This window comes from Plutella xylostella, chromosome 16 (assembly GCF_932276165.1).
Source record: "Plutella xylostella chromosome 16, ilPluXylo3.1, whole genome shotgun sequence".
In the NCBI taxonomy this organism is placed as follows: Eukaryota; Metazoa; Arthropoda; class Insecta; order Lepidoptera; family Plutellidae; genus Plutella; species Plutella xylostella.
Window position 1 is genome coordinate 1,627,170 of NC_063996.1, and position 19,929 is coordinate 1,647,098.

A 19,929-nucleotide genomic window follows, 5' to 3' on the forward strand; every position below is an offset into this window, starting at 1 on the left:
AGCTGTTTTCAGGAGATGACTCTTATGGTAAGGATTATACTTACAGTTGGGCACAGATGAATAAATAAGATTTAGGTTTTTTTATATGGTGGGGCTCACTGAGCAAATAAACTACGTGAGTCTTATCAAGGTAAACAACAATGACAAAGGAGACAAAAATAATGTGTATAAATATTTTAGTTTATTTATAAATAATAGGTAAGTTCTTACTATATTTTTATATCTATTTTATATATCACGTATATTGCTATTTATAATCATGAAATATACCTTTTTTATTTTTCTTTAAACATAATGCTTATAGAATAAGAATATTCCTAGAACACTAACTTAGATATCATAATATTAATAGACATACATTTTAACTAAGGCTAGATATTTCAATAAAATATAAATGCAAAGAGATCTTTCACCCTACAAAAACGGCGAAATCTAACATGGCAACTTTCAAACTAGTTTCCTCTCCCCTCCGCACTGCAACACTGGCGCTAGCGTCGCTACACCTTGTAGACCAATGGCTCCAGATTCCGTATTTCCGAGGTGAGTTTTGATTCGTTCATAGCGAGCTCTGTGATCATCTCCCGAGCTCTGTTATTGGCGTATTCGTGGGTGCAGTCCTGTCGGTCGAGCATCTTCTTCAGGGCGAAGGCCAGTTGTGATGCTGCTCCACCGTTGGAGGAAGTCGCTAGTTCCCGGATCACTGTGTCTGAGAAGCCCTGGAAAAGGAGGATTTTAAAGTTTTTATTGGATGCTTGGTATACAGGGTTATTGGTAAGTAGACCTGATCCTTTCAGGAGGTGATAGAGGAAGGCATTTTCAGTCGATTGAACCCTATAATGTATTATCCGAAACTTAAACATTTCTAAGATATTTAATAGGTGTTTCAAAATTTTATGTTTAAAACCTAAAATTAAAAAAAAACTAGCCATATTATTTCAATATTTTTTTGGTTGTTTTGCATTAGAGATATCTTAATAAACATTAATGTATATCTGTCTGTGGAAGCGTAGCTCCCAAAAGGCTGTGTTCTTACACTTCTTACACATGTTTCATGAAAAACAGTTCAGCAGGGCGATCACGAACAATATAGAATCGAATGCGAGTGCGACTATTGTCAACTTGACAGCACTTTCGAACACTTTTTACCTATAGAATTGACAGTTGTCGCACTCGCATTCGATTCTATACGTTAGCTCTGTTTTTCGTGATCGCTCTGCAGATGTTCAAGGTTATGCGATTGATGGTTTTGATGTTGAATGTTGGGGGTTTTGAACGGTTAAGTTAGGTTATTAATATGGAAAAACCCCTAAAATTTCGCGCACATACAATACATAAAATACAGTCTATTTTACATAAGCCAGGGTTAATTGAGTAGGAAAACTCGTAAACCCCGTTTATGACGTGTCTGTGGTATCGTTGATATATTGTGTGTAGAATGGAAACATCTTGCTTTGTGAGATAAAAGTTTTACAGTGGATCATATAATCTGGTTTATTGGTGGAGCCCTTTCGAAGGGAACACAATTCCCAGACAGTTTAATGTCCAGCCGGGAAAACGAAAACAAAGGGTTTGTGAATTAATAATGCTCAGTGGAAAGGATTTTGGTAATGGTACTTGCTTAAGTACAACTAGAATTTTAGTATTATTTTATGTAGGTAGGTTAGTTTTATGAGATGATGTCCTCTTCGTCGTATCCGAAAACAGCGACTCTTGCTACACTCTGTTATGTGCTCTTATGTGGCTGACAAGTCCGAACTTTGTCTTGAACACCCTGTCACACTGAGCACAGTAGAGCTGTCCCATTCTGTTGTTGTTTATGAGATAAGTAGGTAATACTATATTTTAATTTTGGGTAAGTAAAAAAGAGCGTTATAGTTATTCTAAGTTTTAATATTCTTTACTCAGTACAGTTTAACAAAAAGATACGAATCCACCCCAGTGCAAACAGTACATAGAAGTGTAACCATTTGGGGTGAACTTATCCTGGATATACTACACGTTGCACCGATAAATCTTCCTGGTGAGTCACTCTTTAATACAACGAACGAACGAACAAGAATTTTCACCTAATCTGAACACTTAATACAACGAGATAGGTCGAATGACGTAGTGGTTAGTGACCCTAACTGCTATACCGAAGGTCCCGGGTTTGATTCCCGGCTGGGGCAGATATTTGTTTAAAGACAGATATTTGTACACGGGTCTTGGGTGTTGATATTTTTATATTTAATTCATGTATCTATTATGCATTTGTGTAGATATATCAGCTGTCCGATACCCATAACACAGGCTCTGCCTAGCTTGAGGTCGGATGGCCGTGTGTGAGATGTCCTCACATATTATTATTATTACGAAGCATATAAATTCTCGTTCGTTCGTCGATTTGGAGAGTGAAGAGTGATCCCCCTGCACAGTTAAATAAGTGAAGTGAACTCACGTCTGTTTCAGCGCTACAGCGTGGGATAGATACAGCTGATAAACGGTCTGTAGCCGGCTTCATAATAAGTTTTCAGAACTTACGTAGGTGGGCCTTAGAAGGCTACTCTAGGTTACGAAAAAACAAACGAACTGGAGCTGATATGCAATGGGTACGTTTAATGCATCGAAATAAACTTACCCCCTTATTCATAAAAAGAACAAATTGTTCTCTGTCAGAGAGTGACAAAACAGTTTAATAGCTAAAGCGTCCAGTAACTTTTTTATGAATAAGGGGGTTATACTGTAGTATACCACAATTGGTTAACCAATGTTTAAATCTAAATGAAAATGGCCAAATCTCTATGGCGCCATGACCCGCCACAGCAGCCATTGATTAAACATATACTGATGTGTAACACTTTTAAAATTTAGATTTTTTAATAAGTATATTAAACACCTGTATCACTTAATGAAAATAGGTTTGGTTAGTGGCTGCAAAACGTGTCAGATTTGGCCATTCTCTTTTGACATTTGTCAGCGCTAAACAGGTTTTAAACACTGTCTAAGTTTTTGTACATAGTAACGCCCATAGAGTTTCGGTCAGCGCGTCATCGCTCCTAAACTTAGGTTTTCGTAATCTAGAGGTTACCTGGGTGGTTGGAAGTTAGCTAGATTTACGATGCTTTCGGTTTGCAGGTGTGATATTCAGGACATCTAAGCTATTTTATCTATTTAAAGACTATATACGGTTTACATAGATCTAACGGCCTTTACTAACCGTGAAGCAAGGTGCTGTGGTGCGTTGTATTCCATAAATTTTCTGGGTCAAGTCATTAAAAAATATGGAAATCATGATTTCAAATAATACCAATAATAAGATTAATAAGTCAGAGGAAAACCGCACCGCAATGGTGCCTTGCCCTTAGGTATATATTTTCTATTTGGAATTAAGGATTGAGCTTAATTTTCGACTTTGCTAACTCTTTCAAAACGGTAATAGTTTTCCGGAATAGGGCATAATAATAATAATAATGTCCTCCTAGCCGAATTTCGACTACGGCGGCCAATCTCAATTGAGATCAGCCATCTACGCAGGAGTAGATTATAGTGCCCAAGTGTGTGCGCAGTACACAGGAGCACTCTCTGTTCCATCACTCTCATAGCCCAATGGGACGGATTGACCGACACGACTGGAGAGAGCTAGGCGCAGGACCGACTACTTTACATGCCCATCCGACAGCATGGATCGTTTCACTGTTTCGGACATCAGGTGATCAGCCTTCTATGTCCTAACCAAACTCAGAACCACAATTTAGAAACACAAATTGATGGTCCCACCCGGGAATCGAACCCGGGACCTCTGGGTCATGAAGCGAAGCTTCTACCACTAGACCACAGAGGCAGGGCATCTACAACTAATGTAAATAATGTTTTTCGCTCGCTAACCGCCGTCGTGGTTGGACGTGTCGCTGTTCTTTTCAAATATTACACCTAATACTACAAGTAAAATTCAACCTTAACCCCTACGCACTACAGTTGTAAGTTCTTTGTGCACTCATCTCACCAAAATTTGTCATCGACCAGAGACATAGTATCGCGCAGACAGGCCAAGGTACAAAATGTTTCGTTCCCCGAATAAACACAGCAACTCGGAAGCAGATCTCAGCAAGCTCGCGGAGCAGCCTACTACGATTGCTCGAAAACGGAAACATGGGGACGAATTCAAGGATGCCTTCAGTCAATTTTCGGAAGATATTAAGAAAACTCTGAACGACTGGAAATATGATATGGAGATAAGATTTGGTCAGTTAAACGATAACGTCACGGATGTCCTACAAAAGGACCTTAACGCGCTTGCAGAATCTACAACGGCATTAAAAGAAGAACTCAATAGCGTACGTAAAGAATATTCAGAAATGAAATGTTCTATTCAGAAGTTAGGAACCCGTCATGAAGAGCTGAAATCAGAAATATCAACATTAAAAAACTCAGTACAATTCATCAGTGACCAACATGACGGATTCGTCCAAAAAACTGATAGTATCTCGCATGATTTTAAGAGGCTGAATACTTTGGAAGCCGAACTGCAAGAGTTACAGATCCAGAATAAAAAACTGTTAGCAGACATAAATGAGAATAACCAGAGGGACCGTATGCTTAATTTAGAGATAATTGGTATCCCGGAACACCCAGATCAAGACCTACCAAATATAATTATGGGTATGGTAAAGAAACTTGGTGTTGAGTTTAATACCGATGACATTGTACATGCTCATAGAGTGACGCCCAAAGTAGCTGTGCAAGGTCGTCCCAGAGTGATAATCGCGAAGCTGAAATCTCGTCTCTTGAAGGATGCAATAGTCTCCAACTCACGCAAAGCGAGACTTTGTGCAAAAGACATTGGTATCCAGGGGCAACCTAAGCCGATCTACATTAACGACCACTTAACACCGTATAACAAGTTACTATTAAAAAAATGTAAGGAAGCAGCCAGTAAAAAGCAGTACCAATTCGTCTGGGCAAAAAACGGAATTATACGAGTACGCAAGAACGAAACATCTCCCCCGATAACGATCAAGGTCGAAGAAGATCTAAAAAGATTAAACTAATTTCAGGACTATTATTGACCTTCTTTTTATATTTCATTGTCAATATCGATTGCATTTCACTTTCTTCTAACAAACTGGGCAAGAAAACTTTGTCAGGTATTTATTTTGTATTTTATGCATGCACTTCTACTTTTCTTCTTAAGTCTATAATGACAACCAAATTTGTGATTCGCACAACTTCGCTGCAAGATAAACTTGATAATCATATAGGTATAATATCATCAAACATGCACTGCACATATATATTTGTAACTTATTTATTGCTTCATTCATTAAGTAGTATACAATATATTATAATCACTAACGAATTAAATGTATTCTTACTATGTTTACTTGAAAATAAAGTAGGCTCATGTGACATTGTAGAATTGTACTATACTCTCATAAGTATCTCACTTTATTTTTTATTTTTTTTGAGGATGGCTTTTGGCTCTTTGATATGTCACTCTTTCAAAAATGAATTTACAATATAATATAACACGATCAGTTGATATTTTTGCGTCGAAGCACGCACATATATCTGGTGTACGGGCTGTAATGTTCCGCATGTTTACTGTCTGTGCTACTGTGAATATTTGCAGTTTACCCTCTAATATTAATAGTTACGGATTACCAACTATCACACTACAACTTATGTTTACGTATCACTCTGTTACACTTCGTAAATTGAAGCGTACAAAACATCATATTTACTTGAGTATGATACTACCTACTAGGTATAACTTATTTCACAGCCACTTTTTCAATAACATCCGACCAAAGTTAGTATTTGGGATGGTGACACCCGAGTCTATTGTCATGTTTTTCGTAATTGAATTATTTTGTAAGTATGTCGGCAATTCATTTTATATTAGGCCTTACTGTAATACGAATATAGTACACATACGAGTATAAACTTAGAATTCTATTCTATTCCACAATTGGATGTGCGATGTTTTCATTGCGTAATTAACCTTAGATAATATATTAAGTTATTAACACTATAGAATCGTTATAAATGGCTAATAATAATCGCAATTTAAGTATCTTTTATCAGAATGTGCGTGGTCTGAGGACAAAATGTATTCAATTCCGAAATAATATTATTAGTCATGACTATGATATAATAGCGATAACGGAATCATGGCTGCACGATGGAATTTTCGACGCAGAAGTAAGCTGTAGTAGTTACGATGTGTTCCGCCTGGATCGCGACCTCAGTCTCAGCGACAAGACAACCGGCGGCGGCGTGATGCTGCTCGTGCGCAGCTCCCTGTGCGCGGCTCTGCGCCCGCCGCCCGCGCCCCCCGCGCCCGCCCCGGGGCCCGCAGCCGCTCCCACGGAGATGCTGTGGGTGACGGTGCCGGCGCGCGCGCTCGGTTCCTCTGCAGACTTGCACTTAGCGCTTATCTACGTGCCACCAGAGACTCACTCAATCCCTTTCGATGAAGACAACTTTAAAAACGTGACCCGCGCTATATTTGATTCAAGCCCACATGATAATTATCTGTTACTCGGTGATTTTAACCTTCCTTGTCTGCGGTGGAATGCTAACGGTCCTGTATGCTCTAAACGAGGCTCTGTAGACATACAGAACACCGCTTCTCAACTAGTCGAAGATATGAGCTTTATGGGTTTCTCACAGTATAATAGTTTTGTTAACCATGCTGGTAATACTTTGGATCTAGTCTTCTCAAATCTGCCATTGGTCATCAATAAGTGTACTTCACCTCTCGTTACAGAAGACAAGGCACACCCGTCGTTCACCATCGAAGTGCAGGATATTTCTATCTCATACTTAAGGGAAACCCCTATTCTAAAGTATAATTATAGGAAAGGAGACTATAGTTCTATCAATGAGTACCTAACTAATATTGACTGGTTAGCGCAACTGTCATGTGACCCAGAGGAAGGGGTAAATAAATTTTATGAGATAATTAGGCATTGTATTCAAAAGAATATACCGACTAAAAAGCATTTCTCAAAAAATAAATTTCCTGTGTGGTATAGCCCGGCACTATTAAAAATAATAAAAGAAAAGCTAAAGGCGCATAAACGTTGGAAGACATTCGGCAACTTGAGGGACTACGATGAGTTTAGCTTACTTCGTGCAAGGCAGTCGCGTGTTCATGACCAATGCTTTAAAAGATATACGCTTAATATGGAAAATATAATTAAACAAAGACCTGTTGCTTTTTGGTCATACATAAAATCACTCCGAGGTGCATCCAGTTACCCTAAAGCAATGACATATGGCACCGACAGGTTCACCGAAGGCAAGGACATATGTAACGCTTTTAACTTATTTTTTCAAAGTGTTTTTGGAACACCAACTGACAATTTGTCTTCTTCATCTTCTTCTAGCTCTAACAATAATTGTTTATCTGGTTTTCATATAAGCGAAGGCTTGGTCGAAAGATATTTGAATGGCTTGAACGAGTTAAAAGGACCCGGCAGTGACGGTATTCCTCCTTACTTTTGGAAAAAATGTGCTAGCTCAATATCGTATCCTATTGCCCTGATATTCAATCGTTCGCTGTGTGATGGCGTATTCCCCAGCATTTGGAAGACTGCGCACATAGTGCCTATTCACAAAAAGGGGACAAAGGTCAGGGTGGAACACTATCGTGGTATTTCCATTCTGAATACGTTGGGTAAGACATTCGAGAAAATAGTTTATGACGTTCTTTACCCAGTCATAAGCTCCGGTATCTCCGACAAACAACACGGATTTCTTCGGAATCGTTCTACTGTCACAAACTTGGCGACTTTTTCGGACTATGTCTTAGCGAGTATGGATAATGGCGGGCAGGTTGACGTGGTTTACACGGATTTTGAAAAGGCTTTCGATCGTGTGGACCACGCCATTCTGCTTGCCAAACTTGAGAACTTAGGGATCCATGGAGATTTGTTGCGCTGGATAGCGTCTTACCTCACCAGGCGCTCTCAGGCGGTCGTGCTCGGCGGCTATCGCTCAGACTACATTACTATACCCACGGGCGTCCCACAAGGTTCTCATTTGGGCCCGCTTTTCTACTGTGCGTATCTCTACGATATAACGGATTGTTTTTACTCTTCCAAACACGTTCTTTACGCAGACGACAAAAAAATATTTTATAAAATAAAGACCTCGGAAGATTGTGATGAAATTCAAGCGGATTTGGATAGGCTTTGTGAGTTTTACAGCAAGAATAATATAACAGTTAACGTAGATAAGTGTGAATGCATCAGCTACACTCGTAAAACAAAGCCTATTCGTCATACCTATCTTTTAAACAATATTCCCGTTAGGAGGGTATCCATAATTAGGGATCTAGGCGTTCTACTCGATGAAAAGCTGCTATTCGACCAACACATCGATATGGTCACAGAAAAAGCGTATAAAAATCTTGGATTCGTACTACGCTCATGCAAACCTTTTAGTGACCCTCACACAATCAAAATTGTCTATTACGCTTATGTTCGCAGCATATTGGAGTACGCTTGTCCTATCTGGTCTCCACAATATATTATATACAAGAACAAATTAGATTTTTTTTTTTTTTTTTTTTAGAACGTATACAAAAAATTTTTGTTAACCATCTCAATTATCGATTTAAAAAATCCGTACACTCGTATGTAGATGGATGTCGTGAGAACGGCTTGTTGACGTTAGATGATAGGCGCACAGTACTCGACATGTGCTTATTATATGACATTGTGCGCGGCCAGGTTGACTGTCCGGATCTGGTGAGTCGTGTGGGATACTGCGTCCCAGGGCGCCGCACCAGCCACACCCCACTTTTTCATGTTCCATTTCGTTCCACTAGCTACGCCGCTCATTCCGTACTTAATAGAATAACACGTACCTACAACAAGTCCTACGCCCACATTGATATATTCAACTCATCCAAAGCCACCTTTAAAAATTACATAAATAAATTATTTCGACAAAATTACGGTAACGAGTAAACTTGTCCTTCCTTGTAATCGAATATACATATATAATTAGTATAATTCATGGTTTATCTATATGAAATTAAATTATTCTTATATATATACTTATTGTATAATTGCATTATACATATACTATAATACATTACAGGTTGCATATATACTATTTAGGTATGTATGTTTATATGTTTATTTATCTTGTGCATGGTGCAATATTTATTTATTTCTTTTTAGTTTTCTTTTCTTTTCTTGCCTAGGTAACTAGGATACAATGGTAAAATTGTAATATCTATATTATTTAAGCAAGTAGTAAGTACCTTAAATCATCTGTGTCTTTAATAATATTTCTTTGTTAAGAACAGTTTTATATCCAACCTAGATATACTACCATTAATTTAAGTAGAATCCTGTTATTGGCCATGTATCTGAAAAGTACTTGTCACATATACACTAATGTTATCGCTGTTGGATTCTAATAAAGATAAATAAATAAATAAATAAATGTTTTCACATCTTACTTGTGTTCTACAAAGTTGTTTTACTAGACAACAATGAAATACTTCCCAGACCCTTCCTTGTTGAGTTATATTAACCTCCCAAACTTGTTACATGTAAATACCAACCACTTTCTCGACACCACCAAAGGTTTACTGGTAGAGAATGCTACGAGCATTAAGTTCGCCTTTGTACAATGTTTTTATGTGCAATAAATAATTTATAATTTTAATAAAATAACCTAACCTAACCTAACCAACGTTAAAATCCTTGATATTCAACACTAAAAGGCGCATAAGTTTTGGAAGGCTAAGCCGATTTCCATAAATACCTTGAAAACTCGTTTATCCTACCAGCTCATCGGTCCTTCGACACCCTTACTACACTATTCCTACTAATATTATAAAGGCGAAAGATTGTGAGTATGTGAGTTTCTTACTTCTTGACGTCAAAACGGCGGAAAAGATTGTAATGAAATTTGGTACTATTAATCCCAGAATCCTCTCGGGAAAATCTTTTAAGGCGAAGCAAACCTTGCAAGAAAACCTATTCCGTACATTCACATCACACTTTACCTCCTGAGACCCAGAGACCAAAAATTTTACAACTTTCAGTTTTCGGCGGCTGCAAACTGCTGCTTTGTCTGAACCCTGTCGTGGGTCTCCCCATTATGTCATCGTATGAAGTCTCTAAGAGGTTAACTCGGCGATGAATAAAAATGATTACCACCACCACCTGGGAGCTCAACCCAATACATAAAAAAAATATTTTTTTAAATCGGTCCATAAACGGCGGAGTAATCGGTGAACATACATAAAAAAATATAATATATAGGTATATTTAAAAAAATGCCAACGAATTGAGAACCTCTTTTTTTTCAAACTCGGTTAAAAAGTACAACTCACACTATAGTCATTCAGCCTCTGCTTCTTGGCGTCGCGGCTGAGCAGGTCGTACAGCAGCAGCAGGCGCAGGCTGGAGGTGGACAGCTTCGAGGGACCCGCCTTGATCTCCCCCCCGCGCACCTCTAGCAACCTGGGGGTGGGAAGAGTTGGAGTTTGAATGCGGCTTCTTCTTAATAAACCAATTATTGTAACTTAGTTTGTAAGTACCATTACCGTTGTTACTAACTACATATGGATCAATGCTCAGAGCGGTGGTAGCTCAGTCGGGTAAACGCCCGCTTCTCACGCCAAAGAGCGGGTACAAACCCCGGCGCTGACATGTACCAATGGGTTCTTTGAATTTATGTACAATGTATCCATCGCTATTACGGTGAAGAAAAACATCGTGAGGAAACCTGCATGATGCATACCTATTTAGATTTATCACGTCTAGATTTTTAAGCAACCAACCCACTTTGTGGTGGCAAATGGTCCAAGCTTAGGAAGGCGGTTTAGTCCTTGAGGAAATGCGCAAATTTTCCATTCCATGGGATGTGATGATACGAGTAGTGCTAACATATTCACTATAAGTAGTATAAGTACCCACAAAATATCCAAACCTCTCATCATCAGGGCCATTAGCCATCTTGATCAACTCGCGTACAGTCGGGGACAGGTACTGCAGGCCCTCATCACTCAGCCCTTCATCGTCGAGCAATATATCCTCGGAGGTACGGCTGGACGGCGCGAAGTGGGGTGGGAGTAGAGGCTCGCTGTCGGGCTTCGGTTCGACTAGTGGCTTGATCTCTGTGTCTTCTATTGAGAGTAGGGGCTCTTCGGTTGGGCGGTCGTTGGGTGCTGCGGATGGAAACTCGTTTTTTGATTTCTTTTCGTTTTATGCCTTTTATTGAATTGTTTTATATAAAATACTACAAGTTGTAATATTTTCAGAAGGTGCCTAAGTCACCTTCTTAAGAAAGAAAGTCCGTAAGAATTAGGGTCTGTTCTGTCTGTTAGGGTTTTTTTTTGGGTCATACGTTTTTACTCTTTAATAGGTAGCTACTTAATTTTTTACCTATAACGGTGTACTGTGAGTTCTGATCAATAGGTAGAAGGAAGTCCTTAGTGACGACTCGTTCATTAGGCTTCGGAGGCGCGAGCGGCGCGTAGAGGCCGGGCCGGTGGTGCTGCGTGGTGGACTCGTATCTGAAATGTAGGTTGTACTGTTAAGAATTAAGAACTACTTTGGTAATAGTGATTGGTGTAGGACTGGAAATATGTATCCTCAGTGTGAGTTTTTTGTTATCGATCGGTCAGTAAAAATTGAAATTATATTATTATGACGCGGAGCTAATGCAGCTACTACATGACTGCTTTGACTTTTGTTTAACGTAAACAAATGTCTGTCCCGACCAGGATTTCACCCCAGACAGAGTGGCCAAAATCCAGCAGTTAAAACTCATTACACCACTCGGTGTTGTATAATAAGTTAATACAGTAGACATAATTGCTAAACCTAATTATTCATAAACTCTTAAATAACCTTTAAAAAGCAGCAGCAAGGAATTCCAGCAAGTAATTACTATTCTGCATTGTTGAAATGTTTCTGGATTCCAAGATTTCCAAGAAAAGGCTTTAAAATAAAAATGAATTTTCCGTCCAGCGTTTTTAGCAAAATGCACTGTGTCAGGGGTTCCCAAAGGTAAAGTAAGTACTACTTCTATCCAAAGGTTGCCTGGTAGAGATTGCTTTAAGCAATAAAATAAGGCCGCCTCTTTGTACTTACTGTTTTATTTTTAAGTTTTGTTTTTTGTAATTTTTGTTCTTGGTGCAAATAAAGTATATTGTATTGTAATTGTAAGTACAGAAAAGCGTCTCAGGGCAATACCTACATTTCTTTACATCAAAAGGTAAGCACCAAACAGATTGTTATATAAATGTATGGATAAACGGCGTCAGCAATGCCAATGCATGTGCGATTGTGCGTGCGTTGCGTACGATGCCAAATGGTGGACTCTTGGCTTTAATCGGTAGAAAAATAAAATAATTATTAAACAACAAAACAGTCAAAATATTTTACTTTTCCAAAGTATTCAACATTTTAACTTTTAACCATTAGGTACATAGCCACGCACTAAGGGTTACTTTTACCAAACTCTAAATAAAAAACACGCACTCACGCCTTGTACTGATGTACTCCCTTGCGGGGTAGGCAGAGGTGCATTGCTGCACCCACTTTTCGCCAGAGAGTTATGTTAGTCCCAATGTAATAGGGGGCGGGCCTATTGCCATTTTACGGGCACATCCAAGACCCGAGAACAAATATCTGTGTTTAAACAAATATCTGCCCCAGCCGGGAATCGAACCCGGGACCATCGGCTCAGTAGTCAGGGTCACTAACCACTACGCCATTCGGTCGTCAAACTCTAAATGTATTTTAAATTGTAAATCAAATTTTGACAGTCGACTAAATACGTTTACCGTTTGGTGAAATTCCACCTTCACTAAAGCTGTACAAATGCAGATTTTCCCCGAAAAGAGCAACTCTACCTATGTACAGAGTACAACCGTATCTATTTCAACCAGTTTTAAACCTGTAATGCCGCTGGGGTAGGAAAGGTTGGGAACCCCTGAACTAGCTTATACAAAGCGTTCAGTTGCAGGCGAAGATAAAATAAATGTAACCTGTTTCCTGTTAGGATATAAATTATAATAATGCAAATGTATGCAGAAACTTCACTATTGAATTTTATTATACATAAGTACACTCACGAGTCACGAGCAATGAAAAAGTTCCTCTTGCAAAATGTCGAAAACAAATGACCCAAATAAAAAATAAAACCTAATTAGATTTGATAAAAATATTTTCGTTTTTAGGTGGTAATACTCTGATGCGTTCTTTTTTAACCGACTTCAATTATAAATAAAAACTTAAATATAAGTACTTACTTCAATATCGCAGCCGGCGTCATTAAGCTAGTCTTTTCGGTTTAGGAGTAAATTGTTGCTATTGTCTCTGAAACTTTTTCATTGCTCGTGACTCTACTACATAAACTGTTATTGTTAGACTAGAAGAATAGAAGAAATACAGAGTTCATTTAATTGATTTCTTCGTTTGAAAGTCGCTTCTTTGGATGCAGATAATCCAAATTGAATTTTAAATCGCATCGGGAAAACTAGTTCTGCAAGCTACTGGCTCAATATGACTCATTTACATAATAGTTTGAATTGCTATTTTTAAATCCGGACTTAAATTGTGGGACATTGTAAAGTTTCATTTGATATCTGTGTCTGAAAAAACATAGGTAGCTACGAAAGTACAAAACGGATAAGCTGACTCTTAAGATACGGGGCACCTAGTTTGGGAGTCAGGGTTTTCATGTTTTGTTCTTAGTCTGCTTGTTTTCAATAAAGATTTATTAATGCCTATATTTAAAGAGTTGTATCTGTGTAACTCTAACCGATGTAGCTATTTTATCGAAATCGGTTTAAAAAGTTTGCTTGCTACTTGGCCCCTTTAAACTCATAAATATACTTGAATACATAATTTGATTTATGTATATCGCCATAATATTACGGTCGGTGGTAAGACTGGTAAGTAAATACTACCAAAATGTTTTCACTCACAAGAAAAGCTGAGGAAATCATATTAATTATGCATTCGGCCTCCGCGATTCCTTTGATTCGGCCTTTCAGAGCCTTCAGAGCCTTCAGAGTTCCGCCTGGTTTCCAGGAAGCGCTCTCATTATTTGATTTATCTAGCTCCTTTCTGCGTCTGACATAATTAGGACATTGTTGTAGAATTTCCCGATAATATTGACGGTAATAAGAAAGAAAATGTCCCGATGGATTACTCGTATTCTCGTGTCATAAACACGATATTCGAATGGAATTCATTTTGAACTTTAACAGGATTATTTCCTACGAAGATATCAGAAATGTTAACGTAATGCAACGCTTGCGCTATTAATAGCTAATAAACCTTGATTCAAATAAATTTAAAATAGAAGAAAGAAAGAAAGGGAAGAAAAGCGAAGCAGACCTTGCAGTAGAAAGAGAGAGAGACCATCCACCACCATTGAATCCGCTAGGGCCATAGACACTGCTCGTCACATACGCCGGTTTCTGAGTCGTTGGCTTCGGAAACGATGCTGGCTTGACTGGCGTATCCATTGGCTTGACTGGCGTACCCGTCGGCTTGACCGGCGTATCCATTGGCTTGAACGGGCTTGCTGTTGGCTTGTTCTGGCTGGGCTTGGCAGTTGGCTTGGGCTTGGCTGGTTCGTCGGCTTGGGTGGCGTAAGACATCTGGTCGGTCAGATGGGCTATCACCTGCATTGCCACAGGGAGATAGGACTCTGATAAGCTTAGCTGCTGTTTAGCCGAATGAACCTGTAATTGAGAAGTAGTTCGTTGTCATTGTGAAAATAATAATAATTACAGACGGAGTGATATCTAAATAAATATTATATAAAACTAAAACATGACTACATAACTGCTGCAAGAATTAAAGTTATGTAAAATTCACTAGAATTTTTTTGTACACATTTTTATCTCTCTGACATTGCTAATTACTTTTGTCGTTAAGTATTTAAGTACATTATTTACTATTGAGCAATATTATGTAGAACCCTTTATTTAAACAATAATAAACAAATTAAGTACCTACATATAAAATATTTGTCAATCCATGATAAATAAAATATGTAGGTATTAGACAATAGAGGGATAGGGCCTTTTCAATCTTTAGTAATCATACGCGGGACTACGAAACAACAGCCACTATTATCAAATTCGGCTTAGCCGTTGCGACTTTTATAGTGTTGAATGTTGGGGGTTTTTAACGTTGGTTAGATTATTCGGTCAGATGTTTAACAATAACAACATTTTCTACTTCAAAACGCAAGAAAAGTGAAATGCATTTTCTGCTCATACAAATGAGGCGATGGCCTCCTGCGCGGAACAAAGGGGCTTTATTATTTACATTTTAGTGTTGAAAGTGAAACTCACCATTGTCAGCGCGCTGACCTGCAGAATGCCGATGAGGAGGAGCGTCCGCGACATTGTGGAAGCTGAAATATGGAAAATAAAAATAAAAATAGATTTTGCTGAAAAAAATACAGCCTTTTTTTACTTCTGATTTCAAGCACATGGTCTATTGCTATTCTCTGAGGGGGTGTAAGTACCTGCACCTGGCTCTCTCGAGTGGAACCTTTGTGCATGTCTCATGGTCTATTGCTAAAATTGAATAGCTTTCCCCGTGAAACAAACCTTCGCAAATGAAGATTTTTATTTTCAATCTAGCAGTAGGTATAATATTACGTAGACACTGTGGAATTATGTATAAGAGATTGAAAAAATATATTATCTGACAGTATGTGTTTTGGCCAAAGTTATATGTACAGATTGGTAAATAATATGGTTAAACTTATCGGGAGCTTTACATCCTGCTGCCGCTATACGGGTTTATTATTACATAAACGTCACTGTATCGCTATTTGCCATAAATATGGCGCTGTGATTGGTGGACGAGTTTATTGACGTCGATAACGAACCTGTGAAACGGCCGTTGTGTAATTATATCACGTGTCAAATAAATTGTCTTGGCCACAAATAACATCAAAACATTATCAGTCGCATAATAATATATGTATATAAAAAAGGTTAAACTCGTAAGATGGGCTGAGATAAGAAAAGTTATTATAAAAACCAAGAATTTTTCAGATCATTAAGTGTTTAATCAGTCGCAGACACAAATTCGACCTAAAAACAATAATATTCAGTGAACCAAAAGGGATGAAAATGTTTCTTCATAATACTTATATACAGGGTGTAAATGCTATGATTCTGAAAATGTACTACATTGAACAACCTATGTATGGTATATAGTTTTAAGTGAAATATTTAAGTTAAACTCACGAGCAATGAAAAAGTTCCACCTGACGTTGACGTTCCATAATTATGACACTGGAACTTTTTCATTGCCCGTGAGTGTATTTAAGTTTATAATGTACTAGCTGTTCCCGCGCGATTCGCTTCGCCTTAAAAAGTTTTCCCGTGGGAATTCCGGGATAAAAAGTAGCCTATGTTCTTTCCCAGGGTCTAGTCCGTATGTTTACCAAATTTCATTCAAATCCGTTCAGTAGTTTTGGCGTGAAAGAGTAACAGACAGACAGACAGACAGACACAGTTACTATCGCATTTATAATATAGCTGTTACCGCGCGCTTCGCTTCGCCTTAAAAAGTTTTTCCGTGGGAATTCCGGGATAAAAAGTTGCCTATGTTCTTTCCCAGGGTCTATACCGTATGTATACCAAATTTCATTCAAATCCGTTCAGTAGTTTTGGCGTGAAAGAGTAACAGACAGACAGACAGACAGACACAGTTACTTTCGCATTTATAATATTAGTTAGGATATGTCCTATAGGACCGTGTAAGACCTATACAGTATACAGAACAAAATGAGCCTCACCCCATAAATTTATACATCACGGGTTTTTTTTATTAAAAATACATAATAATATGTCGTAAAGTTTATGAAGGGGGAAAATTCCTCGTTTGTGAGGACCCTATATATCGAGATTATACCACCTTATTGATAGCGTAATAAAATATTATATTAGGATTGCTTTTATAGTGTATTGGCAACGTGGTCAGAAATTATGGACCTATTCAGAAAAGTACACTTAACGAAAGAGATAAGTATACCCTTCAGCGCAAAAGTCACTGATCAAAATAAAAATTACTTATTTAAACACGTTAGAATAATTAAAATTAGTATGTACAATTATTATGAAATTAAATTGGAAGTGTTTGAGTTAGAAAATTTATGAATTTTGGTGGCTTCCACACTAGGCTCGGCCTGTGTCGTGGATGCCGGTGTACCGGTTACAAAAAGTATAATATTAAAAGAAAAGATACCTACATGAGTTAAGAATAGTTAATCGGGCCAAACGGATTTTCGTAAATGTATATGGAAAACAGCGTCGGCAATGCCGATGAAATGGATACACTTATACTATGAATTTCTATATAAAGAATACTGAATGCGATGCGTCCGTTGCGTAACAAAAAATTGGACCGTAATCGGTAATGAACGATGTAAAAACTCATACTGAGTCCATATAAGTGTTCCTTATTTAAATAAATAAAATATTAACCCGTGAAAACTAACCATCTTCATAAATGTAGAATACACAAGGTTAAGTAATAAATATATCCTCAAGACCCAAGTGTATACGTGGAACCGGGAAAATAGGTTCCAGACCCGAGATTTATGACCTAAATAGCTGCAACCTAGCACACAGAGCTAGAAAACGTGAATAGAATATAAAGGCTAATGCAAATGTAATAACATCCCCGTTGTATACTGGATGGAATTATATCAGTTACCTTTGTATAAATAGTTTCATAACATTTATTTATTGTATTGAAAGAGTTTAAAAACTTTAGTTTTCCACCAAACAAAGGTTGGTTGGAAGAAATTGCTTCTTGGCAATAAGCCCGCCTCTGTATACAACTTAAAATTATACAATAATTTATAAATAAACATTAATTGGGACAATATGTCTAACATAATACATGGTTAAAAAGACTAGAGCTAGACTATAAAACTCTATCAGATCTGAGTCTGAGGGATTATCGCGATATCAAAACGAAAGTATTAACATTTACGAAGTAAAATCCAGTACATTTTGAATCCAAAAATCGTCAATTGTCAAATAAAGTTCGCGAAAGAGAACGTACGCTGTCAGAATTTTTGAAATGAAACATAATGATTACAACATGCTTATATTAAACAAACAAACACATCGCAATACACAATTTATCTCTAATAATTTTATTAAACGCTAAGTGATTTTAGATGATACTTTAATTCACTGGCAGCTTAGCCCATTTATCCAAGTACCAAAATAACACAAATTTATCAATAAAATACAATGTATTTACGGTACTGTATAATGTACGGTACGGTATGTATTTTTATAATGATCTGTATCTATTATTATAACATTGATAATTATAATGACAACCGAATGGTGTAGTGGTTAGTGACCCAGACTACTAAGGCGAAGGTCCCTGGTTCGATGTAATTAATTAATATTTACCGCTTTCTGTAGTAATGTAGGTGTATACGAGAGTTGTTCAGATCTAAGTGATAGGTCCCTATTATGTGTAATTGTTTTGGAACAATCCCTGTACTATATACCTACTTCGTGGGTGTTTTGCAATACACAAAATAAGTATCCTAACTAATATTATAAATGCGAAAGTAACTGTGTCTGTCTGTTACTCTTTCACGCCAAAAATACTGAACGGATTTGAATGAAATTTGGTATACATACGGTCTAGACCCTGGTAAAGAACATAGGCTACTTCTTATCCCCGAATTCCCACGGGAATACTTTTTAAGGCGAAGCGAAGCGCGCGGGAACAGCTAGTGAGTTTATATAGAAAAAAATGGATGGAAGCTTTCCGACTATGTTTAACTAATACCGTCATTTCAGTAAAGCAGAGGGCATTCCACGGTAGGTTTCCTGTTTAAATTCTAAACTTTCTAAAGTAATTGTAGATCTAACGGTATATCTAAATATCCTTATAAATAAGGCAGTGAGTACCAATATCAATACGTTGAAGTTTGAGTGGTACGAAACCGGATTTTGAGAATTTGTAGAGTTCGATACTCCTTGGAGATTTTAACTGCTCTTTTGGTATATACAGGTTGTTGTAATAAAATCGTATTTACATAGGGGAAACAATATTTTTGTTCGTCGATTTTTGGCCTTTCGGATCTCGTAGATAGATTGGAATGATTTTTAAACCATGAAATACCTAATATTCAAGTTCAGGGTCCTTAAAGTTCTGAAATTCAACCACATATGTTAAAAAAAGGTAAAGTAGGTGCGTATATTTCGACGTTCTCAAGTACCCAATCAAAATCATATTAAGTAAGTAGTACTGTCTAATTGTTTGTTAAGAATACATACTACAAATAAGGAGGTAACAGCCACGAAAAACTGAAAATATATTTTTTACGAACACTATGAAAATCAAAGTTTTGCTTGCAGGCAATACACATTTAAGTATACTTGTGGCACATAATTATATCATAATATTTTTATGATTAACGTTAATTTGGATGCATTTTGAGGTGAATTTACTTTATTTTTACCCGTAACACCTTCCGTATTTAATAGTTAAGTAAGCAAGTATAAATAAAAATACCAACCTCACAGACACAACAATACTCCAAATTTAAAAAAAGAAACCTTATTCCAAGCACAAAAATGAACTTACAGTTTGACAGTCGTATTTGAATAGAGAACGCGGCGCGAGTGGCACAACCGTCGGGTGCGCGGGCGCAGCGGCACTGCTGCGCAGCCTCCGCGGGGCAACGACCTGCGCCCGGCGAGCCTTACTTGGAGATATTTGGAGTTGCTACTATTCATTTTAATGTGCCAAGACAAACCATTCCGGTTTAATGGCGCTGTCAAACAAAAATGTAATGTATATATGCCTGTTTTTATAAATAAAATAATTAAAATAATAAAAAAAATATAATAATAAAGGTAAGCGTCCACCTATTGGTATCGTACGCATCGCACCAAAC

General features: G+C 37.6%; 1 protein-coding gene across 1 annotated transcript; it reads right to left on the reverse strand.

Moving 5' to 3' along the window:
- Positions 1-161: 161 nt before the first annotated feature.
- LOC105392794 (cell surface glycoprotein 1) lies at positions 162-19,723 on the reverse strand. Its single transcript, XM_048626519.1, has 7 exons — positions 19,617-19,723; positions 15,329-15,390; positions 14,436-14,710; positions 11,394-11,524; positions 10,939-11,176; positions 10,340-10,469; positions 162-716 (listed from the first exon to the last, which is right to left on the reverse strand). The coding sequence occupies exons 2-7, from the start codon at positions 15,380-15,382 to the stop codon at positions 498-500; spliced, it is 1,047 nt and encodes a 348-aa protein (XP_048482476.1). The 5' UTR covers positions 15,383-15,390; positions 19,617-19,723; the 3' UTR covers positions 162-497.
- Between the last annotated feature and the right edge of the window lie 206 nt (positions 19,724-19,929).

Excerpts from the sequence above, each read along its gene's own strand:
- LOC105392794 (XM_048626519.1), bottom strand. The coding sequence starts at position 15,382 with ATGTCGCGGACGCTCCTCCTCATCGGCATTCTGCAGGTCAGCGCGCTG. Across the intron at positions 14,711-15,328 it reads AGGTCAGCGCGCTGACAATG|GTTCATTCGGCTAAACAGCA; the intron begins GTGAGTTTCACT and ends TCTCAATTACAG. Across the intron at positions 11,177-11,393 it reads CTCACAGTACACCGTTATAG|CACCCAACGACCGCCCAACC; the intron begins GTAAAAAATTAA and ends TTCCATCCGCAG.